The 26,073-nt window shown below is 39.8% G+C and overlaps 1 protein-coding gene across 20 annotated transcripts in view; it reads right to left on the reverse strand.

Moving 5' to 3' along the window:
• The window catches only part of LOC108388671 (uncharacterized), a 66,280-nt gene that overhangs the window by 3,863 nt on the left and 36,344 nt on the right, over positions 1-26,073 (reverse strand). For 15 of the 20 annotated variants that reach the window (XM_073226043.1, XM_073226042.1, XM_073226052.1 and 12 more), the window contains one exon: positions 17,085-24,557. In XM_073226043.1, coding sequence (XP_073082144.1) covers positions 22,369-24,557 — 2,189 coding nt within the window. In that variant the 3' untranslated portion in view covers positions 17,085-22,368. Of the gene's footprint in view, positions 1-1,661; positions 2,138-2,342; positions 2,466-3,289; positions 3,417-4,758; positions 4,821-5,248; positions 5,322-7,208; positions 7,335-7,843; positions 24,558-26,073 lie in introns of those variants that run through there. The other 5 variants (XM_037012357.2, XM_037012358.2, XM_037012364.2 and 2 more) reach the window with 5 other exon arrangements.

Here is a 26,073-nt window from a genome sequence, read left to right on the forward strand (position 1 = left end):
ACTAATCCCTGGAACCTGTGAATATATTAATGTAGACAGCATAGGGGACTTTAGATCTGATTAAATTAAGGATCTTGAGATGGGGAGGTCATCCTGGGTTACTTAGGTGAGCCCACAGTGATCACAAGGTCCTTATAAGAGAAACGCAAGAGGGAACTCACCCAGACCTCACCCTATGCACCTCTCCCTTTTGCAAGTTCCCATTATATTCTTTTAACCATAATAAAATTTTAAGTAGAGTGCTTTCCTAAGCTCTGTGAGTCATTCTAGCAAGTTATCACGGGAATCCCCAAACCTGTAGACAATTGGTCACAGTGAGTGTGGCCCTGGGGAACCTGGCTGGTGTCTGAGCCTTAGTAGGCAGTCTTGTGGAAGACTGTGGCCTTAACCTGTTAAGTTGGGGCTAACTTCAGGTGTTTGATATCAGAACTCACTTCAACATGTAAAAGGATTCTCACATTGCCTGGGATATCAGCTAGTTAATACCACTAGGAATGCCAATTACAGTGGAAACCTATTTAGAAATTCTGTAATTTTCTTTCTTAAATCAGGACTTTCCTAATCTCCCCAGGTATGTTAGTGCCTTCTGACTCTGGAAATGTCCAATTTGAAACTACTAAGCAACTACCATTTATAGGTTATGTGATTGTTTAGAGAGAAGGAAGGGTAGTTGAGTAGAAAGTTGGTGAGGGGGAACTCTCCCAGACCTCACCCTATGTAGACATGAGGCAGTTTGCAATTGTAAGCAGCCAACTTGAAACTGTTACATGAGAATTGATGAATTGTAACACTGACCTACTGAAAATTTTTGTTAGTTATATATTCTGATAATTGTGAATAGCTTTTATCTGCTAAGGTTACTAAGTATCAATCTTTTGTTCAAAGATGCCCAAGAAATTAAAATTACATTAGACATTCACTGGTGTCTCCATTACCTGTAAGCTTTTTGTTTTTAAGAAGCCTTAGAAAAGCAAGCCCTGTAATTTGTGCTCCTGTGCCCTATAAAGAACATTTCAGGATAGTGTTTGTACATTGGAGCATGGCTGCAAAATCCTAAAACGTGTTGACGTTGAAAAGGTCAAAGAAACCTTTGAGAAAGGGTGGCAGAAAATGCTGTAAGATTTGCTGAGAGACTTGACCTATTATGCAAAACTGAGAAGTGACAATATTCAGGATCCTGAGGTTAAGTTTGCATATAAAAATGAGATTCAGTAAAGTGAAGCAAATATCTAACGTCCCTGAATGTGTCAAATGTAAAGCAACATGAAGACATAAAAAGGGAGATGGATGAAAAAAGACAGGTTATATCCATCAATTACAGAATTCAGGCCTAATCTACCATACATGCAGACAAGCTTCTGTGTTTTGTTTTTCAGACAGAGGGAAAGTATATAAATTTACATGTTTTAGGAATCATTAATTTTTCATTTTTAAGTGGGTAGAATTGAGGAATATATACACTGAGGAGGTCAGAAAGTGGAAAGTGAGGGAGTCAGTGAGGGCCGGAGCAAGGCGGGGGTCAGTAAGGTGGCCGGTAAGGGGTACCAGGGAGGGGCTCCCCACAAACGGGAAAGGCTGGAGTCACAGGGTAGGAGAAGCTGTGAGGAGAGCTTCCTTACTTCTAGTCAAAAGAACAGTAATTATTTAAATAACTTACTCACTCAAAAAGTACGTGCTCAGCACCTACAATGCAGAATGCCCATCAGAGGCTTTGAGTAGATGCAGCAAATAAAACCACCCAAATTCCTACTTTCACTGGACGAGAGCTGAACAAGTAAATAAAAATATGTTACTAGGTCAGGAGGTGATCAGTGCTTAGACACAAGATAAGGCAGGGTAAAGGGATGGAGAACAGAGAGAGGATATTCAACAGGGCAGACACAGAAGGCCTGGCTACTGAGATGCAATCTGAACAAAGACCTGGGGAGTAAGGCGGTGGCTGGGGGAGTCTACCGAGGCAGGGGAGAGCTAGGCAAAGGCCATGAAGCGGAAAAGGACACTCCAAGGGGGGCCAGGATGGCAGCAATCCCCTGAGCAAGGGTAAAGGATGGGAGATCAAAGAGGAACATGACGTGGAGGCCACATCAGGTGGGGTCTTGTAGGTACTGTAAGGGCTCTGAGTGAAACAGGAAGCCTTTAGAGCGTCTGAGCAGAGGAATGGCGAGATCTTACTTGCTTTCCAAAGAGTATCTGGCTACCATGTGGAGAAGAGATTACAGGAGTGCAAGGTGGGAGGCGGGAAGCCACCGTGCTGGGGTGGCTGTCGTCACAGTCCAGGCAAGCGATGACAGCACCTGGGCAAGAGTGGCAATCAGAGGTGTGAGAGGCAGATGAGCCAGTACCTGAACGAACAGCCATGTGGTGCTCACTGCAATACGCATTCCTTTGGGTTCCTCTTTCCATCACCCAAAGCTTTTCTTCTGCCTCCAGCTGGGATACCATATCTGCTCTGAAGGGAAGATGTCCTATGAAAAGGCAAATAGATATATTTAAGATGTATTGAACACACAGGTATAATAAAATTTTACCCAAATTCCATATCCTTGGAACCTCTAAAGTAATATTTTAAGAGCCTTTTTGATCATTAACTGTAATAAGAGATAAATTTAGGTTGTGACTTAGTCCATGTCTACAGACAGACAGAATTAGATTTAGCCAACATCTGTTTTCATCGTATTTCCCACACTCTCACACTACTCACTGCAAATGGTCAGTTTTTGCTGACATGTGAGCAGGTCTTGATTAGGAACTCTGATAGCTTCTATTCTTGTTCTATTTTATTCTAATTCATTGAAAAAAAATGATGCCAGTACAATGTACTGACTTCATAACTCTATAAAGGATCACAAACATAATTTGAAAGATTAAGTATGTGAAAGACAAAGTACAGAAGCTAAGCTGCCCATTTCTAACTCATTTAAAATAGGATTTCTCAACAGAGGCACTCTTGATATCACGGACTGGCTATTTTTCCTGCAGGTGCTGTCCTGCGCAGGGGAGAATCAGCAGCAGAGCTAACCACTAGATGTCAGCACCACCCCTCCCCCAGTCACAATCAAAAACTGCTTCCAGACAATGCCAAATGCCCCAGGGGGCAAAACCACCCCTGGACAGAATTTTGCCTGAGCAGAAAGACTGGAAAAACCTATGCCTGCAGTCCCAGAGATTAGACAAACTTGTGCCTTCAAGGTCAGGGAACCATTTCAAACAGTCCAAAGCTTTGAAGAGCAGTGGATACACAGACTCTCAAGGGGGGTGAGGTTCGGTGTCAGACGGCGCCCGTCCTCACCCACTGAGACCAGATTCTTGAAATTCTCCAGCATCACATCTCGGTACAGCTGCCTCTGGGCAGGTTCCAGGAGCCCCAGCTCCTCTCTGGTGAAGACCACAGCCACGTCCTTGAACGTCACTGCCTCCTACAACATCAAACACACACAACCTCAATCCTAACACCCTCCACTGGAAGAGGGCAGCATTGCGAGGATAAAGAGGATTAACCAATCCGTTAGATTTGGAGGGACTCCAGGAAGTTTTTAGTCCCAACACTTGTCTCTTTCCTCTCCCTGCCTCCTCACGAAGCTTGGACTCTATCACTACTTTTAATGTGTGCAAGCTCACAAGTCTTCAGTAACCCTCCAGGATGGGTATATCACTCTTATGCTGTGTTTTCAAGACACACACCCTACCCACCTACTGACACATTCATAGCTGGTGAAGGCACAGGCTGGATTCAAATTTCTAAGTTTTATTTACAGACCTTGGGGGAATTCCTTGACCTCAATCTCAATTTCCTCTTCTCTGTAATAATGGTGTCTCAATCACAAGGTGTTTGAAAGAATTAGATGAGCAAGTATACATGAAGCACTTAGAATGGAGCCCACCATCACAAATGCTTGATAAAACTAAACCATCAGTATTGTTATGACCTCTTTCATTCCATTTGGCACCTACGTTCATCAATCCAAATAATGTACAATTAGTTCCAGATTTTTACTTATAATCAAGGCTGCAAAGATCCTCTTACAGAGATGCTGGCCAAGAAGTGGCAGCTGCAAAGTCATAGAATAAGCACTTTAAACATATTGAAAACATAATGGCAGATTTCCCTCAAGAGGTTTTCCCAGTTCACCTTCCGTGTGTGAGAACACAAGTGTTCCTGAATTAGATAGACTCTAGCCAAACAGGACATAATTCCTTTTTAAAAAAAAACTGTCAGCAAGCTAAGTGAAGTAAATAAACAGACAGCTTTTATTGTTTGCACACATTTAGTTATAATGATCATTATTTTCCCCATAAATTCATTTTCTTTTTTGTGACACTCCATTTATTTTTTCACATTCCAATTGGGTTTTCTTTATCTTACTAATCTTAATAAGAATTAGAGATATTAAGCCTTTATCTAATGTACATCTTATAAGTATATCCTATTCATTCTAATACTGCAAAGATATAACTGTGAATACAAGTAAAAAAGGAATACGGGAAAGTGCAAAGAGCTAGTTTGTAAGCAGGGTAGCAATGTAAATTTTTTTGTCCGTTTCAAACTTTTATTATTTTTTCCTGAGGACTGTGAAATAATAAAGATGATCAAATAAAAACAAAAATGCACACACAGTCTGGGTCATTCACAGACAACACACATTCAAGGTCATCCTTGACCCTTTTCTATTAACCTTTCTAAGAAAGAATAAAAGGATGTGCCTTATCTTTAAGAAATAAAATCACATCTTAAAAGACAGACAGGAATGCCTTACTTACCTGAAAGTTGATCATTTTCTCCTGCTCCTTTGGGGGAAGGTCAGAGTCTTGAGAAGGCATAACTGAGGAAGGACAAAGACGCCATGAGATGCAGGCCAGGCTTGCCGTGAGCCCATGAAGATCTGTGCAGATACTATACCAGAGCCCTCCTATTTCCAGACAGATGTAGCCACATAAAGCTTGGGAAGCAGAGTGTGGAGCAGATTCTAGCTACCAACAGATCTGTCACAGGGGCTATGGGGCAGTGGACGAGCTGCACAACCAAATGCAGCATCCCCACTAGAGGGGTTTCTGATCCAGGGTTGGCAGAAAATGAGAGGCATCACAGCAACATGTGAGTTAAAAAAAAATGAGCTCTGGAGTCAAAGGCCTAGGTGCAAATCCTGGAAATGATACTCACCATTTGTGTAACATGATGGGTATTAAAAAAAAAAAAAGCCTCTCTTTGGTTATCTGCTCAAGGAGGATAAGAATCATAAATCATACCCACCTCATAGGGCTGTTCCAAAGAGTAAATGAGTAGATGGAAAGTTCTAAGAACCTGGAGTCCTTTCTTCTTGTAGCTGCAAAAAAAAAGGGCAGATGAAATTTTGCATCATGAACTGCATTTACAAATGTATTTTCTAACAACAACAAAAAGATTGAAAGGTATCTAGTCTGCATATATTAATGCTGTCCTATGAAAGTCACCTTTATTCTCTGAAAGTCCAATTCTGACTTAAAGTTTCTTCTTAATAATTTGTTGCCCAGCTAGTAATATTTTATCACACTGGCATTAGTTTTATGCAAAGTATCATTCTGGGTCAATTTACTTCATGAAGGCAGAAAACGCTTTTTTTTCCCAATCACCTCACTGAACCAAAAATAAATTTAATAATATTGCAAAGTTTACTAAAGAAAAAACCAAACCACTTGCCCTAAGAAAGATCACAAAATGATAATCTTAACTTGAAAAGCAGTATTATAAGCACAACTTAAGATATACAATGGTTACTAGCCACTGAGGCAAAGGGAACAGAGGTGACAAATACTGGGACAGGGGCTGTGAGAAGCTAGAGGAAGAAAAGGAGCTGATTCTTCTACATACTGGTAATGTTCAAAGAAATCAGAATAATTGAGGGCTTCTAGCTCCTAATTTGATTCTTGCTTTACTACTTTACTTACATTTTTTTGTTACGTATCTCATACATCTAACTTACATTGGCCATGTTCAGTAGCAGAGACATCTTTTAGTGCCAAAGGATAAACTCATGTTTCTGAAGTTGGTTTTAGGCACTGAATTTAGAATCTTTTTGTTACAGTTTCCCTTTCCTTAGCAACCCTATTTGCAAGCTTTCTCAAGCTTTCATTCTCATCAGAAAAGGCTTATTGGTAAAAGCTTTTAATCCTATGTGCATGGAGGTGAAACACATAAGAGAAACACACAAAATAAAAATCAAGAAACATGGAAGACTGAGAGACCCCAACATTTACATAACAGGAATGTGAGACGAGAATGGAAGAAATGGCAAAGAGGTTTTATGACAAGAGATAAGTACTGAGTTCAAATACAGAAATTCAACAGTATTAATAAAAATAAACATACTCCTAAACAAATCATAGTGAAATTTGCAGGAATGCAAATAATAAAACAAAGAAGAAGAAGAACAGCAAAATCCTTAAAACTCCCAGAGAGAAAATATCGTTTACCTAATAGAAATGACAATTAAATGGACAGAAACAGGGGAACACAATGGAGATCTACAACAACTGCATAATGTCTCCAAAATGAAGAAAAGAAAATAATTGTCAATCTTGAATTCTATGCTCAACTAAATGATAATTTACATCAGGGGAAAACGTTTTAGTTGAAAATGAAGAACGTTTATGACTAAATGAACCCAGGGAGAAGACATGGTAAAAAGACATTTGTAAATATGTTGGTAATATCTTTGCTAAAAAAAAAAAAAAAAAAGCCCAAGAACAATATGACAAATTTAGAGGGAGGTTGTAATAAAAAGTAGACCCAGAACCTAGCCTACGCTAAAGAAAAAAAAAGGTTGGGGAGGGAAGAGCCATTATCAAATTTCAAATATATTTTTAGTCTGTATTTTTCAGAATAAGGACATGCTGATTAAATTTGGTATTTGTAGAGACAGATAATAATTTTTACAAGATAAAAGATTAACCCAAGCCTATATAATTTCCAAGCCAGTTGAGTGCAAATAAACGAAAATAAACTGGACACAGAAGAAAAGGAAGAAAGGTAAAACATGGGAGTTCAAATCTATATATGTAAAATAAATATTTAAATATAAGTGTGTTAGGAGTACACACTGATATATATTAACAAGAAGATTAACCATTCGCAGATTTAGTCAACAAATATTTGGACATTTTCCTAGTAGTAATGTACTGAGGGAAGGAAACCTGATTCAATGCCAACAGAACAAAGTACTTTCACTAGTTACCTGGGGCTGCGCTGCAGAAACCAAGTCGTCCTCCTCTTCCCCCCGCCCCTTTCTGAACTTAGGGGTTTTGGAGACAAGGATTTGGTGGGACTGCACGACTGCGTGCGTCTCCGAGATAAAACTGCGGCGGACATGCCCGGGCACGAGCGCGGGGTGACTTCGTGCTTCCTAAAAGAGGTCAGTCAAGTTCGGGAAGAGAAGGGTCTCCGGAGGATGACCGATGAGCCGTGGCACCCTCCCCAGGGCCCTGCCCTCTCCGCCCGGGGCTTCCCGTCCGCGGCGCGCTCGTGAGGGAGTTCACTGTATCAACGGCAAGGGTCGGCCCGTTATCGTGTGCCGCCGCCGTCCTACGCTTTGGACATGTACTGTCCCATTTAGTTCTGACCACAGCCCTACCCAGTAGTTTACTCCCTCTCTCTATATATACATTTTACAGAGGAAGAGAGTAGAGCGCAGAGATGATAAACTCGCCGTATACTGTACAGACAGAAGTAGCAGCGCTGCTCGGTACGAGGGGGAGGAGAGCTGAGGAAACCCAAACTTCCGCCCTCCGCCTGTCAGCCTCCGCCCGCGACTAGTCCCCAAGCTCAGGCCGAAAAGGCTCGGAGAGGGTGTGGGGCGCAGAGCTCACTCACCTCGGGGACCGAAAGATGGTGGCGGCGTTGCTTTTCCGGAGCGGAAGTGCCTGGACTACATGGTGCCCAGGAACTACATTTCCCAGAGGCCCACGGTTAAATGACAAAGTTGGGGAATACATTCCCAGAAGCCCCTAGAGGAGGAAGACCTGTGGTCGCCCTCTTAGAACCAAAAAGGGAAAAGGAAAAAGAAAAATCCCGAACTACAACTCCCAGAATCCTTTGCATGGCTTCCGGTCATGCCGGTCTGAAGCAGTTCTCTGAGGCCAGTATAGTTGAACTTGTCCCGTTGACGCACAGAAGATAATTACCAAATATTTGGGAAGTCACTCTTAACGATTTTTAAGAAACGGATCGAGTGATCCTTTACTAATGGAATTGTACCGCTACCCGAAAAAGGGTGGGGTCGGGATGATAGCCTTTATTTTGCAATTTTAAACACTTTTTAGGTATAAAATAATGAAAAACAAAAAATACGCAGCAGCGGCACGGTATATTGTAGATTTCCACTTTTGTTACTGGCACAAATTCAGAACTTGCCTGCTGAAGACAACTAGACATACTCAGAGTAAAAGCTTTAGAGTATGATCAACTTCTCGACATAGTAGGGCCTTTGTATTGCCCCTGAGGGTGTTTCTGAATTTGGAAGTTGAACATATTGTTAGTTAGATGTTTATGCAACGGTCACTGTAAAGCCTTATTATTTCCTCAAATCTCTGATAGAATGATGTTCAAATAAATGAAGGGTGGAAGAGAATACTTACAAGTATCCACTATAGTCACTATATGTTGGTATTTTTCACTTACTGAACACATACATTCCTCCTCCTGTTTGTAAAAATTGGTAAGAGGGAAACCTGACACGGAGTTGGGAGGCCTGCAGGGGGAGTTCTCATCCTACCACTTAATCAATGGCAGGCCCCATGGGAAGGAAAAGTACACCTTACAACTCAAAACTATTTTGGCTACTTTATACCACCCAGTAGGATGACGGAAGAGCTTCTGTCTCCCCCACGAACAGCCTGGCAACAGCCCAGCCAATGAGACTGTTGCAACTCAGCCAATGAGCAGCCACGACATGTGGGACTCCCTGTTTCCTCCTATGGACTTTCTGCTTGGAACAGTCCCAACTCTATAAAAGAGCTTCCTCTCCTCCGTTCTCTGGAATTTGTGTGTGATTTTGTCACCCCTGGGTCGCAATTTTCTGTTCACAGATAAACCCATTCTGCTGCTAAAATAACTTTGACAGTTTTGCTTTTAACAAAGTATACACAATTATGTTTTATGGGGCACTTAATGTGCGCCAGGGACTATTCCAAATACTAGGATTCTCTCTTCACTTTCACAACTTTGTTGGGGTAAAACTATTATTTCCTCTATTTTATAGTCTAAGAGTTAGAGGCAGAAAGAGGTTAAGTAATTTGCCATGTTAACTATATTAATAAATCCTAGAGCCAAGTCTCAAAACTTGGCATTTGACAAGGGCCTGAGTGCTAAGCCCTACCTCTTGTAGAAACAACATGAATATTTAGCTTTAATCACTTATTTTCATTCCTAATGCCAGAGAGATATAGCCTAACAAGGAAATTCAGTTATCTTCACCTATATTTCTATCCAGTGCCCTCAAGAGAAGGTCCAAACGCTTTAGCAAGTTACACAACAGGGATCTTCCCTCTTTAGACCTACTTTCCACTTTACATGTTCAGACATAGTGAATCACTTGTATTCCTACAAAAAACTTCTCGCATCTGCCGTTCCTTCTGTCATATCCTGTTGCTCAAGTCACTGCTGGGTCATAACCTTCAACCACAGCTTAAATATCTCTGCTCTAGTCAGATTTATGGGGTTTTGTCCTATAGACTACAAAAGCAGTGTGTAATAACCAAGATGACAGACGTTGAATTAGGCTGCCTAGGTTAAAATACTTACTCTGTGAACTCTATCCCTCTTTTCTTCATTCGAAGTGGAAATAAATAGGGTTGACTTGAGGCACTAATTAATAAACACATGTAAAAGCACTGGAAACTGCCTGCCTCATGACCACCCTATAAAAAGCTAACAAGGATTATACTCAGATGATAAACACAGGGCACATATAGTAAGAGTAGTTGTTTCTAAATAGATTTGCTTTACAATCATTAAAATATTATCTATAATCATACATCAACTTTTGAATGTTGTGAAAAAGTGGGAGATTCTGCATCTCACTGCAAGTGAGGTAAAGGATTACCCAAGTCTTTGTTATTCTCTTTTATTGTTAGCTAAATCCATTTCAAGAATCCTAAATAAAATCAGACAGACCCCTGGTTTTAGGACGTTGGGCAACTACACGAGCTATTAACACGGAAGAACATCTCTGCCAGTCCCCAGCTGGGAGCTAACACACTGTAAAGAATGGGACGTACTCTCTGCAACAAAGTAGCCTGCAACATAAGGGAGCAAACGATCAGAAACCAAGATCTGGAAGACAATGACAAGTCAAACTCCAAATAAATAAGCTAAATTCATAACTACTCCTCTCCAAATTTCAATGTTTTTCTGTCTCTTAGTTTGCTTATGTTTTCAAACCATATACATAACTATTTCCTGTGATTTTATTTTTACATTTACAGCATAGAGGTTAAAAACACAGATTTGATGCTCCAACTTCTTGGGCTCAAAGGGCAGTTTTGCCTCTTACTAGCTATGCTAAGCAAACAACACAAATTTTCCAAGCATAAATGAAAAAAGAAGGAAAAAAAAAGAATGTTCCTTCTCCCAAGGGTCTCTTTTGCCCATCTTTTTTCTCAAGAGCATTTCCGTAACTCAGGGCTTTGGGTTCCTTTCTCTAACCTTTTGAGATGTAAAACTTGTTAGAAACTAAGTAAATCTCTTACAAGATAACAGCCCAGAAGTGTTTTTCAAGGGTCTGGGGTTTGTCCCTTTTGAATGTAAATGCCTGAGAAAAATAGCCTAGTGTCTCTACCTCCGTGGGAGTTTAACCAGGGTGCCTTTTTCTGAGCTGTAAATCGCCAGCAGGGGAGATAATTTTACTACTACTTTGGATAAAGTCAACTAAGACTTGATTCCCCAGTAAATTTAGGATGAATTTATTAAAGAATTTGCAGCAAATGGTGCAGTCCTCTTATGGGAGGACAAGGTACCATTCATCTTCAGAATAAATGTACTTAGTGGTTAAAAATATAATGATATAAAAACTTGTAACTGCTTGACTGTAAAAATAGGGTGAAATTTCTTTGAAATCTCCATAAATTACCTACAATACTTTATTCTACATATGGTTATTTAGTAAGAAAATTGCGTTTTCTTTCCACACTGTGTACACCGGACTTTCTGTGTTGGTAAGATACTTCCCCGACGCTACCTCCGCTACCTTCTTTCTTAAGGCTAGCAGCACTACCTATTTCATAATGCTGTTGAGGTAATTTAATGAATTCATAATGAATTAACTCATATAAAATGATAAGGGATTGACTACTGCCAATAAGAGCACTTTAGAGATGAGCATTATGAAGCCAAGAGATATTTAAGTAAAATCCTATAACGTTGGACAGCTAGAAGTCGCAGAGCTGGTTGGTAGGTGAGGGAAGCTGTTTGGAAGAGCTTCCAATCAGTTGACACGCGACCCGGGCACACCAGCTGCTCCCAACTCCATCCTCCTCCGCCGGCTGCGGCTTCTCAGCCTGAGGGAGGGCGAGGGACGGAGCGCCGCTGGCTCCTCGCCCAGGCTGGGGCAGCCCCAGGCTTGGAGCGGATACCGCGATTTCGAAGAATCATCTACGAGAGCAAAAGGTGCGTAGCCGCCTTGCCCTCTCACCGCGAAGGCGCTTCCTTCCTCCCAGAAAGAGAGGCCCGGCCACTTCCCAGAATTCCCTGCAGTCCAGAAGCGGAAGTGCTCGGAACTACATGGACCCCAGACTACGCTTCCCAGAACGCCGGTGACAAACGACGGTCACAGCCCCGCCCCCTGAAGCGGAAATACTCCTGAGTTCCTGAGCTTCTGGGTAGTAAGTCCTAGCGTGGCTGAGCGAAGCTTGGCCAAGGTGTGCTCTTATAGGCAGCTAGTGTCGGCCTCGGTGGCTCCCACAGATTTTCTTACTGAAAGCTGAACAGCGCTTTAGCTATGTTCTAGGGGCTGGGGAGGAGGTCGGGGTAGGGAGGGGAGGAGTCCTTGGTAAAACCCCAAAAGCTCCGAGAGTAAATCATCATTCGTGGAGGCTGAAACCAAACTCCCTATCACTCAGCACTTGAAACTGAATTAGAGTAACATTTTGTTGTTGTTCTTAGTATTTTGAAGCATCTAGCAGAAACAAATGAAAATTCTCTCTAGAGAATGAGAACATCGTCTTTGGCTTCAAATTATTTCTATAATTTAAAAATATATTAATATTGCACAAAATAGCCCTGGGAGGGGGAGCATTATAAGAAACAAAAAAAAAACACGTTTTAAATTATTAGGAATAACAGCTCCACATAATATAATGCAAATTTTTAAAAGCAAAATTGACAGACCCACAAGGAGAAAAATTCACATACTTAGGAAGAAATGTAGTCTTAAAAGCATATACTAAAAGAGAAGCTTAAAAACACTCAGGAATTTAACAGTTAAAAACTACAGAAATGAGAGGAAGGAAATGAAGGTAAAAGAGATTCGTGAAATAGAAAACAAAATATAGTGACCATTTATGAATAAAACAATAAAATAAAGTAGTAAGAGTTGACCAAGACAAAAAAAAAGAAATGGCATATTACCAATTTCAGTAATAAAAAGGGGAACATCACTAAAGACATTAAGGACATTATAAGGAACATTATAATGACAAATTTGAAAAATGAATGTGAAATGGTTATAAATTACTAGAAAAATACTACTTACAACTAAACTGAACTTACAGAACAATTACACATAATTCATAGTGATAAAATATAGAAAATTTTACCTCTGAGAATGCGAATCAGCAGAGAATGCTGATTATGACCATTTCTAATCAAATTGTACTGGACCTTGTATCCAGCAACCTGTTCAAGATTACTCCATTCCAGTAACTTATCTGTAAATAAATTTCCTAAATATGTATTAATGTCATTGGTAAATACTGAGTTTTTCCCTTCTTTTCCAATACTTTATTTGTATTTCTTTTGTACACTAACAACGATCTCTTTATTTTTAGCCCATTCATACTTCTAAAAAATTTTTGCTAAAATATTTTAAAGCAAAGTGCAGAAATTTTTTTCAGTACAATCAAATTGAAATCCTGGGTAAAATGTGATAAAATATGATAAAACAATTTTAAATTGATTCCTTTCTTTCCCCGTGAGACATTCTCATTCACTTCTCTACCTGATAGGATATTGTTTGATGTATTTCTGTGTGCGTTCTTGTGAAAAATATGTGTGGTGTAGTTTTGTGCATGTATTTTTAATTTGCATAAACGGTATTGTTATAAAAATAAATTGTGCATCTTTCCCCAGTAGTATATCTTTAAGATTTATCCATGTTTTTAGCATCCTCTACTTCACAGAACTCACTGTCTACATGCATAACATCTTTATCTACTCTTCCATGACAGACACCCAGTTTTCTATTTCTCCACATCTCTATAATCCTATACAAATGTATGAGAACTCATTTGGGACACATAACTAAGAACATTTGTCTCACTGCATATTCATATACTTACATTTACAAATAATAGCTAAACATTTTGAGACACTGCCAGGATGTTTTCCAAAGCCTTTGAGCATTGTACATTCCACTCACAGTGTTTGAGGTGTCCAATTTCTCCTCTCCCAATTATCTTTTGTATTGTAGCCAATTCGGTGGATATGAAGTGCTATCTCATCGTGGTTTTGATATGCATCTTTCTAATGACTAATGACGTGGAAGCTCTTCTCGTGTGCTCATTGGCCATTTGTGTATCTTCTTTGGAGAAATATCTGTTCAGATACTTTGGCCCATTGTTTAATTACTTGTCTTTTTATCACTAGCTTTACGTAAAAAACCTTTCTATATTCTACTTACAAGTCCCTTATCAGATACATGATTTGCCAATATGTTCTCCCATTCTTTGGATGGCTTTTCACTCTCCTGATAATATCCTTTGATTAAAAAAAAATTTCTAATACTGATGAAATTCAGTGTAGCTGTTTTTTGTTGTTCCTTGCACTTTAGATGTCCTAAGAAACCATGCGTAATCCAAGGTCTTGCAGATTTATGTCTCTGCTTGCATCTAAGAATTTTATAATGTTTAGCTCTTACATTTAGGTCTTTGATCCATTTTGAATTAATTTACATATATTCTATGAAGTAGGGGGTCCAAATTCGTCCTTTGCAAGTGCATATTCTGTTGTCTCAGTACTGTTTGTTGAAGAGACAGTTCTTTTCCTGCTGAACTGTCTTGGCACTTGAACTGGATTTAAAATTCGTTCTGTCCTACATTGAATAAACATCCTTAATTATGAGGAAATTAACTTAACAAAAAATTGCCTTGATTTCTTAGCTTTTGAAACTCCTACATTTCAAGGATATTCTTTAATATTTAAAAAATAACTTTCTGATTTGTCTTTTGTATTTATATGCTTTTGGAGTCTACCTATGTACATATTATTAGCTTAATTAGACCCATTTTATTTTTCTGCATATATAAAAGAAATACTTAAAAATAAATAGTGGTATTTGTGGATAGAAAATTCAATATTTTAAATATCAACTATTATAGTGAGCTATAATATCAATGCGAACCAACTAAAAATACCAGCTTTTTTTTTCTGGAAATTGATGCAATGGTTACAAAAATTTTGTGGAGAAGCAAAGGGTTAAGAATAGTCAAGATAATGTGAAAGTAACAAAACTGAGGACTTACTTTATCAGATAGTCAATCATATTATAAAGCTACATTATCTAAGATCATGTGGCATCTGTGTAAAGATAGATAAGGGAAGAGAACAGAGTTCAAATCAAAGCAGACACTATCCTTTGATTTTTGAAAAGGAGACACTGCAGCAGAGAGTTCTTTTTAATATATACTTCTCCATCAACTGGATATCTATATGGGATATCCATAGACGCAAAAGATATATTTACTTTTACTTCACAAAATCCACAAAATGACTTCCAGGACTGCAGATCTAACTAAAGAGTAAAACAATGAAGATTTTAGGAATAAAATGTAAGAGAAGATGTTTGTTGTCTGGGGTAGGAAAGAAATTATCAAGACCAAAAAAGTATGCATTGCTAAAAACTGTCACAGCATCACTTTGCTTGTGAGATTGTAAACCGGTACAATTACGTTGGAAAATATTTGGCAGTATCAGCTAACTTAAATATATGCATATTCCATGATGTAGGAATTCCACTTCTAGCAAGCAGAAAAATAAACACATACACACACACCTAAACATATACACAAGATTTGGCCCATATGATGTAGTTTGCCCACCGCTGCTCTACAGTAACAAAATAAGTGAATGACTGCTATGCTATAAACAGCAATATAGTTTAATCTCACAAACACAATGTTGAGCAAAACAAGTGAGACACCAAAGAATACATATAATATGATGTCATTTATATGAACAAAAGGAAAAGTAGTCAATGGTGATAGAAGTTAGAAAGGTGCATTTGAGAGAGAAGGGTAGTGACTGAAATGAAGCAGAAAAGGTTTGCTGTTTGTCCCAGCCTACTGATGGTAATGTTCTTGGCTACAAATGCCTGAGGCACAGGCACAGGCTCTGAAATACTCATATGCGTCCCTACAGACATTCCCCCAGCGCCACTGGAGCCAGTGCTGTGGCTGGGCCAGCCCTGTGGGTCTCATTATGATAGAGGACACACTTCAGCAAAAAACCATCAGGGAACTTTGAGGAACAAGATTTGGTACTCACAGTTCTGGAGCATACACAGCATGCCCAGGGGTTACACGGTGAAGTCAAAGGTAGAGAGAGCCTTTATGAAAGTCCAAAGGGCTCTGGAGTGTCACAGGGGTTCACTCATTATTGGCTCCGTTGAAACGTCAAGAGTGGAAATTAGAGCATAGGGCATGGAGGCAGGGTTATTCAAGCAGTCAGTTATCTGGGTCACCCAGGGTTTCTGAAAAGGTGACTTTATGGGTGTGGGTGGCCGAGTTCCTTACCTGGTTGTTTTACTAGGAGCTGTGTCATACAGCTGGCATTATATTTACCCAAAGTGTATGTCTTTTTAAATGGATGCCTTGAAAATCAAAAGCTTACTGTTAAGCACTTACACAAGAGTTCAGTATGAGTCATGGTTTAATCTGAAAAACTGCATCACTATGATTTTAGATAAAGGAATGTTAAAACAGGAACTAGTCCTTACACAAATACGAAAGGAGAAATCAATCTGTAGGAATTCTGAGAACCCAGGCGCATCCAGCTACTGAGGTGGAACTGTTAACAAGGAACATGGTTAGGAACAGTGAATTCTGAGAATGTGAGCCCAACTGCTACACTTCAGTTTTTGTAAAACGACTTCCCTGGTCGCAAGCAATGATGGATCGAACACCAGGACAGAGAACAAAGCATCCTGTAAGGGCCACAGATGGGGCTTTCAGCATAAGCCCTGGAGCGGGAAAGGCAATTTGATGTCTAGAGCGACTGTTACTTTTCAAGTGAAAACAAAGTGCTGTCCCTTCTGGGAAGGAAAGGCTCTTGTGTCATCACGTGGGCTGGGTGGTTGTCTTTGGAGAATAGTACCAAATTTTCCCTCCTCATTTAACTGATCACAGAGAACTCCTCATGAGGCCACAGGGGTCACTTTTGTAGGAACTGGAGCTACAGGAATCTGAGTCACTTGCTCATGCAACTCTCCTGACTTCTGTTCAAACCATCTCGTATGTATCACTTCCACCTGATGAGGTGCTTCTGGTATGCCCAATTTATGACTTCATTGCATGGAAACTCTCCAGCTCATGGCCAAGTATTTAGTTTTGACTATGGGCCAATGAAACCAGAAACTCCTTTCTCAGAAGAAATAATGCCATCTGCAAAGAATGACCTAATTGTGCCTCTCAACTCTAAAATATATTGTGAGCTCCATGCAGCATCCCTGTTAGATACTTCATACATCATTGGATATGTATCAGGGGTTATATGAAAGAGGTCTGTAAAGGTCCCAGTAGGACATATTTTAGGCTTAGCAGACCACACAATCTGTCACAACTACAAAATCCTGCCATTTTAGCATGAAAGTACCCATAGTCAATATATAAAGAATTGTCATGGCCATGTTTCAATAAAATTTATTTCCAAAAACAAGTGGTTGCCAGATTTGACCCATAGAACAGAGTTTTCCAATCCCTGGACCTAACTGTGAAAGATTAGAAAACAGATGTAGCCCTGAGCTGGGGCCATAAAGTATACTGAAAGCCCAACAAGGGGAAACTAAACTTCTTTGGATATTTATTAATAGGTTCAGAGAAAAAAAGCACATCAGCTAAATGGTTGCACATCAGGTGCCAGCAGATGTGATTTGTTCCAGTAATAAAACCACATCTGGAGCTCCAATTGGCATCAACTTCTAATTAAGTTTACAGTGATCCCATGTCACATCCAAGATTCCTCTCTTCTGAACAGGTCAAATGAGTGAATTGAGGGTATCTGATAGAAATCATGACCCCTGAAACTTTCAAGATACTGGTAGAAGCACTAATCTCTGCAATCCCTTCAGGAATATGGTATTGCTTTTGGTTTTCTATTTTGGTACAGACAAGGCAGTTATAGTGTTTACTTATCCTTTCTTATCAATAACTCTTGTTCCATGGATCAGGAAACCAATGTAAGGATTCTGCCAATCACTGTATTATTTCTATTGCAACTCTGCATTCTGGACCTTGGGAAATAACCATAGGATGGGTTCAGGAATTCCTTCGGACTACCACATATGGACCTCGCAAAAACATCCATTAATTAATTTATCCTTTAGAAGCCCCTCTACTAACTGGTAGACCACACTGCCATTTGGGGGTACCAGGAATTCATGTCAGCTCTTGATTCCAGTAATCCCTCCATTATCTGGTTATTTCAACTTACCTAATGCAGAACCTCGAAAAAATATGGCTGCAAGTCACTTTGAGGAAGAACAGATTGATTTTTATGGCATAGTTTTTGCAATATATCAGGGTCCTTCCTCACGGAGATCCAGCCTGACCTTTATTCAAGATACTCTGGAAATGGGAAGTGACTCCTGTTGTGGAATTGGCCGAGGGACACAACTCTCATGTTGATCCAAGTCAGATTTATGTTCACCAGACCTAGTGCTTTTCCACTTATATCAAGTAGGATATTAGTAGGCTTCCTTTTCAGCTCCCGGGACACCATAATCAGCGTACAAATGCAAAAGTCTGTGTATCAAACCATTCTGATCCCTTTGGTTTTGCCATTCATTACAACAAACACACACTCTCTCTCTGCCAATGAAGTGTTTCCACTTGATCTCTGATGTCCCAGCACCCCCATGATCCTCACTGAATTCAGGGAGCCCATTTTGATGCCATAATTTCTGACTTGCAGAGAGGAGTCCTTACAAAGGTCTGCCAATACTCCCCTCACCAATGAATTTCCTAAATCTTTGGTGAAGGGAGGGTCCTCTGACCCCTCCCAGGGCACATAGGCAAGTTGAGTAAGCAGGTCTTACATGATAAATCCACTCCAGCAGTCTGGCATTCCTATCTTTATCTTCTTCTATAGCAGTGGTTCTCAAGTTGGGGACAATTTTGCCTTTACCCCACCCAAGGGACATTTGGTAGTGTCTTGAAACTTTTTATTGTTACAACTGGGTGTTGGGGAAGAGGATGTGCTACTGGCATCTGGTGTGTAGAAGCCAGAGATGCTGCTAAACACCCTACAATGCACAGGATAACCCCCAACAACGAAGAGCTATCCAGTCCAAAATATCAATGGTGCTAACGTTGGGAAACTGTTCTACAACATACTCAGAAAGTTCTGGCATTTTGATTTTAGCATAAGCATAAGCTAATATTAGGTCCAGGTTTCAGTCACTCAACTGGGCAAACTGCTCAAGGCCTTCCTAGGTGCTCAATACACCAAGTCTGGAATCAGTGCTCAGTGTCCCATATCAACTAATCCAGCCTAACCTATTATTTCCTCCCAAATCAATGCTCATTTGTCCACAACTATATACATTTATCAGGTTTCTGGTGATACGAATCATAAAAACCCTTATTTTGGCAGGTATATTATCCCCATGGTCATACTTCCTTCTTGATGGCTCTCTTCCCCAACTTACCCTTCTCCCCGTGGCCCACAAGGACTTCAGTCTGATTAATAGGTTTAGAAAATGAGGTGGTGGAGCCAAGTCTTTTGAGAATCTACAGTCCCAGGGAAGGAAACTATCTCAGGGAAAATCATTACAAGTTCTCAGGGGAGAGTAACTCAGGAGAGGAAGGCTTCCTTCCAATGGCAAAGGACGCTCAGTTAAATTTAGAGGTCAAAGTCACCGGCTTTGCTGGAGTCTGCCCATATACTCTCACCTCATTTCTTCATGTTTCTATTCCTTCCTCTGGGTGACTTTATATGATGATTTACAAGGTTGCAAATCATTGTATTCTGTCATTCAGCTGATGACTGAATTTGACTTTGTGTTCCCTTTTAAAAAAAAAGAATGCTGACATACACACACCCACACACACATACCCAAGTTCTCCAAAGTGTTAACATGTAGCCAAGCTCAATGCTAAGATAGGAAAACTCCCCAGAGGCCAAAAATTGGATACACAGCTAGAGGTTTAACCTTTAATGTGGCTCAGAGTCAGGGTCAGAGCAGCCACGCACACCGAGAGTAAGTAGTGAACTACCCAACATTACAATAAAAGAGCAGCTCTCTTTCACTGGCTGTGGAGAAAGAAACAGAGTCCCTAGCTGCGCCAATCTAATGAACAAGGTCAATCAGAAAAGCAGATGCGAATCAAAAGGGAACAATTCTGGAATCCTGATGAAACCAGATCTAAGTTCTGCTCTACTTGTGGTCTTTACAATTGTGGGAAAGAAATCTTTTTGGTTTAACACAGAGGTCAATAGACTTCCTGAAGGACCCGAAAGTATTTTAGGTTTTGTGGCCATAGTGTTTCTCAGAACTACTACACTTTGTCATTGCAATCAGAAAGCAGCCACAGATGATAACATAAATGAATGGGCATTTCTATGTTCCAATAAAACTTTAAAGGTAGTAGGCCAGATTTGGCCAAGAGGTAGTTTGCCAACACTTGACTTAACCCACTAAACTACATCACCTTGAGAGTGGAAGGGCTACACCAGTATCTACAAAACAAAACATGGGAAGCCCAGTATTTATCATATCTAATGCCATTTGAGGTAGCATGGACTTCATACACTCAGCATGTAGTGTGGTCCAAAAAATCAATTTTAGAACCTGCTTTTCACATCACATACATCCTTTGTTGTGCAATGCCCTTTAACCACGGTGTTAAACATCAGCTAAATGGCTAAGCAGGAAATAGTATACAAACCTGCTCCCTAAAAATCTTTATTTCCCATCATGCTAGGTTCTGTCCCTATGTACATCTTTTACATAGGGACTCTTTGTTAAATTTTACCTCCAAAACATATTTCCACTATCTTCAGGATTTGCTCACTCACTGCTGCTTTGAAACCATTTTTTCATAATTTCTTCTTTTCTCATTGCTTAAGGTTCTCTGTGCCATAGTGTCTGGAAAGACCCAGCCACTTCCCCAGTCAGACCAAACCTTGAAAGGACAAGCAAGTACCCTGGGCCATCCATTCCCCCAGTAGGGGAGTCCGACAAGAAGTAGGAAATATATATTTCTACTGGAATTACACTGGAGTTTTCTGTGCTGCACAGATTCATGCCTAAACTTAAAACGCATTACTTAGAAATTTATACACTCACTAACGTATCTCTATCTTTGAATAACCACAGAATTTTTTTAAATAACTGATTTTCAGTGTTCTATTCCTTAATTTGGCTGTATATACCACATGATAACAGGATTTCTTACTATAAAGGAATAATATATTAGTAATTTTTCAAATTATATAGTTTTATTACCTAAAATAACTATTTTACTGCAAAATGGATGCAATGAAAATAAAAAAATATCGAAGTTAAATGTGGAAAAAAATCCGAAAATCTGTCTTGCTACTGTTTACATTAAGGGTGAATATCCCTTAACACATCATCAAATGCATTAACACTCAGAGACACATATTTGATTAAGGTATGTGATGTACCTAAACTACATTAAACTGTTAAATTCTTCAGTTATAAATATTAGCCACCATTTTAATCCATTACTGCATAAGTATATAAAAACATACTTAAATCCCTACTGATATTTTTTTCCAAAATTTAGTAACATCATCGATGTACACGTTTTCTATGTGAACTTCCTAGTCATAAATTTGTATTCTGTGATTTCCAATTCAAAGGGATTCATATTCTATATTTTGATATATACTGACCACTCTGAAAACCAAATTTTCAACCACTGCTAGTAAAAAGTATGAAAATCAGGCCCCAAAATGAATGTATTTGATAAGATAATCAAAGCCCAACAAACACTTTTTTCCTTTTCATCAGGCTGGGCAGAGAGCAAGGAGAAATGGGGTAGAGAATTTGACAAAAGTAATATACTCCAAATAGCTCTCATAGCTAAGAAATTTTGATGAACGTATTCCTAAAAACATTAAAGGCAATCACATTGAAGCCTGGATGGAAACGTGGAGAATAAGAAACCAATAATCAATTCAATATTTACTAAGAAATGTTTGTCATTAGGAACTCTGACACAAACTCCTGCCTTGACATCCTTGGAAAAAAGTGTAGTATGTCTAATTACTGCAAGATTAATAATCCATTTAGATCTATACTGTATAGTATCAATAAAAAACATTAGACAAAGTCCAAGATGATAAGACCCAACTTGATGAGAAGCTGGATGTGGGGCAGGAGTTCATCACAATAGGACAATGCCAAACTGATTAAACACATTACAGTGATGAGTGGTCTTCTAACATTTCATCTCTTTCTGAATTAATTTTATTAAGGCCACATTTAGGTTTCCCGTTCTGAATACACTTTTCTGAAATTCTGGAGATCTCAACAATTCTCAAATATACATTTTCCTAACTTATTAACAAGTTATGAACATCTACAAAGTACCTGGCAATATTAAGACCATATAGATTCAGAACAAGTGTCTGCATTTATGGAACTTACATTTTAATGAGCACTGATTTTGGCATTTCTATCATACTTTTGTACAAGGCCTGATAAAATTCATACTTGCTAAAAGCCTCTTCCCTGAGTAATATTTAATAAAGGCCAAGAGACAAACTGAAGCCATTATTATACCACATAGAAGGGTTCTATGCTGTGTAGCCTCCTGACTACTGGGATATGCTGAGCTATGGCTGAAACACTGACTTCAATGATATATATATATATATATATATATACTTTTCCTTTTGAACTTACTGATTGGAAGAATTCACATGACACTTAAAAAAAATCATTTTATAGAGATTTTTTCCTGAGTGGACTCTCTAATGTTCTTACCACCTCTATCACTTTTATTGGATTTCTCACCAGCATGGATTCTGTGATGAATTGTAAGGTTTGACCGCCAACTGAAGCTCTTACCACATATCTCACACTTGTAAGGTTTCTCCCCTGTGTGAACTCTCTGATGAGACTGTAGTTGTGAAGACCGACTGAAGACCTTACCACACACATCACATTTGTATGGCTTCTCCCCAGTGTGGACACTCTGATGAAGTTGAAGACTTGAGGCCTGACTGAAGTGCTTCCCACACTCCCCACACTTGTATGGTTTCTCTCCTGTGTGGACCCTCTGATGCATGTCAAGATTCAAGCTCCACTTGAACCCCTTCCCACACTCCTCACATTTATATGGCTTTTCTCCAGTGTGGACTTTTTGATGGGCTTGAAGGTGTGAACTCCGACCGAAGCTCTTCCCACACTCTTCACATTTGAATGGTTTTTCTCCACTGTGGACTCTCTGATGGGCCAGAAGATTTGAGGCTTGTCTGAAGACTTTCCCACACTCCTCACAATTATATGGTTTCTCTCCTGTGTGGATTCTGCAATGAATTTTAAGATCTGCTCTACGACTGAATCCTTTCCCACATTCTTCACATTTGTATGGTTTCTCACCAGTATGGATCAGCTGGTGAACCTGAAGTCGTGAACTCTGGTTGAAACCCTGCCCACATTCCTCACACTTGTAAGGTTTCTCTATGCTGTGGGCCTTCTGATGGATTTGAAGATAGGAACTCTGACTGAAGCCTTTTCCACACACCTCACATTTATAGGGTTTCTCTCCTGTGTGGACTACCAGATGAACTTGATAATGAGAGTTCCTCCTGAAGCTTTTCCCACACTCATCACATCTGTATGGTTTTTCTCCTGTGTGGACTCTCTGGTGTGCTTGGAGATTTGAACTCAGAGTAAAGCCTTTACCACACACATTACATATGTATGATTTCTCTCCAGTGTGGACTCCCTGATGGGCCTGAAGACTTGAAGGCCGACTAAAGCCTTTACCACATTCCTCACATTTGTAGGGTTTTTCTCCTGTGTGAACCCTCTGATGAATGTACAGATTTGAGCTACAAATGAAGCCCTTCCCACACTCCTCACATTTGTATGGCTTCTCTCCTGTATGGACTCTCTGATGGGACTGAAGATGTGAATTCCGACTGAAGCTCTTACCACATGCACCACATTTGAATGGTTTCTCCCCAGTATGGACTCTCTGATGGTCCTGAAGATGAGAGGCCTGACTGAAGGCCCTCCCACATTCCTCACAGTTGTAAGGTTTTTCTCCCGTGTGGACTTTGCAATGAACAGTAAGTGCTGACCTACGACTGAAGCCTTTTCCACATTCCTCACATTTGAATGGTTTCTTTACAGTGTGGACTTTCTGATGAGTTTGCAGATGTGAGCTCTGACTGGATTCCTTACCACACTCATCACACTTACAGTGTTTTTCTCCCATGTGATCTCTCTGATGAGTATGAAGATCTGAGCTATAACTGAAGCCTTTTCCACACTCACTACATGTGTGAGACTTCTCTTTTGAGTGTCCTTGCTGGTGAAGATCAAAAGTGGAGAGATCACTTAAGTTTTTTTTACTTGCATTACACTGGTAAGGTTTTTGTCCTGTGTGAATCATGCTATTCTGATCCAGTGTTGGGATTTTATTGCTGTCTTTCTCATAATCATTGTGGCTATAAGATTTTTTACCTTTGTGTACTCCAGGATCATCGAGGTGATGTGAAATGCAACTGATGGTATCAACATCCTGTTTGCACCAACATAATTTATTTCTCATGGAAATTTGCTGATATCCATTCTGATAATTCTGTGACTCAATCAAGGAAGTTTTCCTGCAAGAATCTTGGGGTCTCAAAGTTGGAAACTCTGGGTTTCTAGTACCATTGGGACCACTGACTTTATGATCGAGTATAAAGTTCTCATTTTCAGAAATTTGAATAGACAGTCCTACCCCAACCTGGCAGGGGGAATCACCTTGTTTGTGGAACTGAGAACAATTTATTCCAGAATGTTGACATTTGGTTAAGTCATTTGAAATCTGTTGCCAGATTTGCCAGCAGGAAAGCTCTTCATGTGATCCTCTGTCTTGAACAGTACTCAATTCACTTTGATTGTTCTTTCCTACATGGACAGACAATTCAAAGATGAGGACAACGGGAAGCTTCAATTTTCAAAGATCCAAGGTTTAAAACGTAGGACACAGTATGAGACTTTAATTAACTTCAGGATGGTTCAGCTTACCTCTTTCACCACATAGGAAGTTTGCTGGTTTACACACTGACAGAAACTAAGGGGTGGCCCATTAAACAACCGAACACTTAGCATAAATGAGACCCATTTAAAACAAAATCACTACCATCTGATATACTATTTAAATCATTTTTTCAAAGTTACATGTCTTTCCTACCACAATACAGTATCAGTAAGGACAAGCATTTAGGCACATAAAGCATAAGGCACAGCTTTAACAAAGCCTGCAAGTTAGCAGGTGCCCAAGAAATGCATGCATAGATGAATCCCACCTTGAACTGTGGGATTGTCTATAATCCTAAATTCCAATTTAAGTCTGAACCAAGTCATAGAAGCAAAAGGTCCTTTACATGTAAGCTGTCTGAAATAGGAAAAGGAGTGGAAAGTACAGCTTTCTGAAAAGCTGAAAGGCTACACCAGATGCAGTAGTTACACCAAGGGGGTTAATGCTCAGGAGAAAATCAAAGGTGCTAAGAATCCCTTGGGGTGAAAGAAAAGCATGAAGACCTATGCACTGGAATCTTCTGATGCTTTTGTACTATCTCTCTGATATGTTTGTTTTTTTTCCTAAGTAGGAGTCAAAATTTAAAGACTAGGGAAGAACGCTACCTCTTTGGAAACAGCACAGAAAAGTTTTGGATATAGATACAGATTCACTGGCCTCTTAACAAGAATGATTTCCAAAGTGAAATTTATTAGTGAACTGGGAAATAAACTCCACAGCTATGATTAGTATTTAGAAGAAACAGACTATCAGAGAATTATCACTAGTAAAGGCGTTATTCATGAAATAAGAAAATAAAAATAAATGTGTGAGGCGATGATCACTGCTTAGAGGCAAAATAAGGCAGGGACAGCGTAGAGAGGACTATTTTCAGCAGAGTGGTCCGAGGATGGCCCTCTTGTGATATTAAGACTGAGTGATGTGAAAGTAGAGAAGGGACCTGAAAGATTATAGGTGAAAAAGTATTCCAGGTGGAGGGAACTAGTAAAGGGCGTGGAGCCAGAAGCATCCTTTCCAAGTCTGAGAAGCAGCAGGAAGGACAGTAAGTGGAAAAGATGGGAGCAAGAGGGAGGCTGAGGAGGTGTATTCAGAGGGGCAGTGGGGGATGCAGCACTAGGCCACAGAGTACTCTAGGAATCAGTTCAAGTAAAATAAGCCATAAGAGAATTTTAAATACAGTATTAACACGATCTGACTTAAAGTTACAAGAGATCACGTTGGTTGCAGACTGGAGGAGGTGGAGGGCAGGAGCAAGCACCCAGTGTAGAGACTGTTGTGATAATGCAGGGAAAAGATCTGGCCATTTGGACCAGTTAATAGCATAGTGGTGGCGATGGACAGTTAAGCCCAGAACTCACAACTGCTTGGTTCTTACCTAAATTT

This window comes from Manis javanica, chromosome 17 (assembly GCF_040802235.1).
Source record: "Manis javanica isolate MJ-LG chromosome 17, MJ_LKY, whole genome shotgun sequence".
In the NCBI taxonomy this organism is placed as follows: domain Eukaryota; kingdom Metazoa; phylum Chordata; class Mammalia; order Pholidota; family Manidae; genus Manis; species Manis javanica.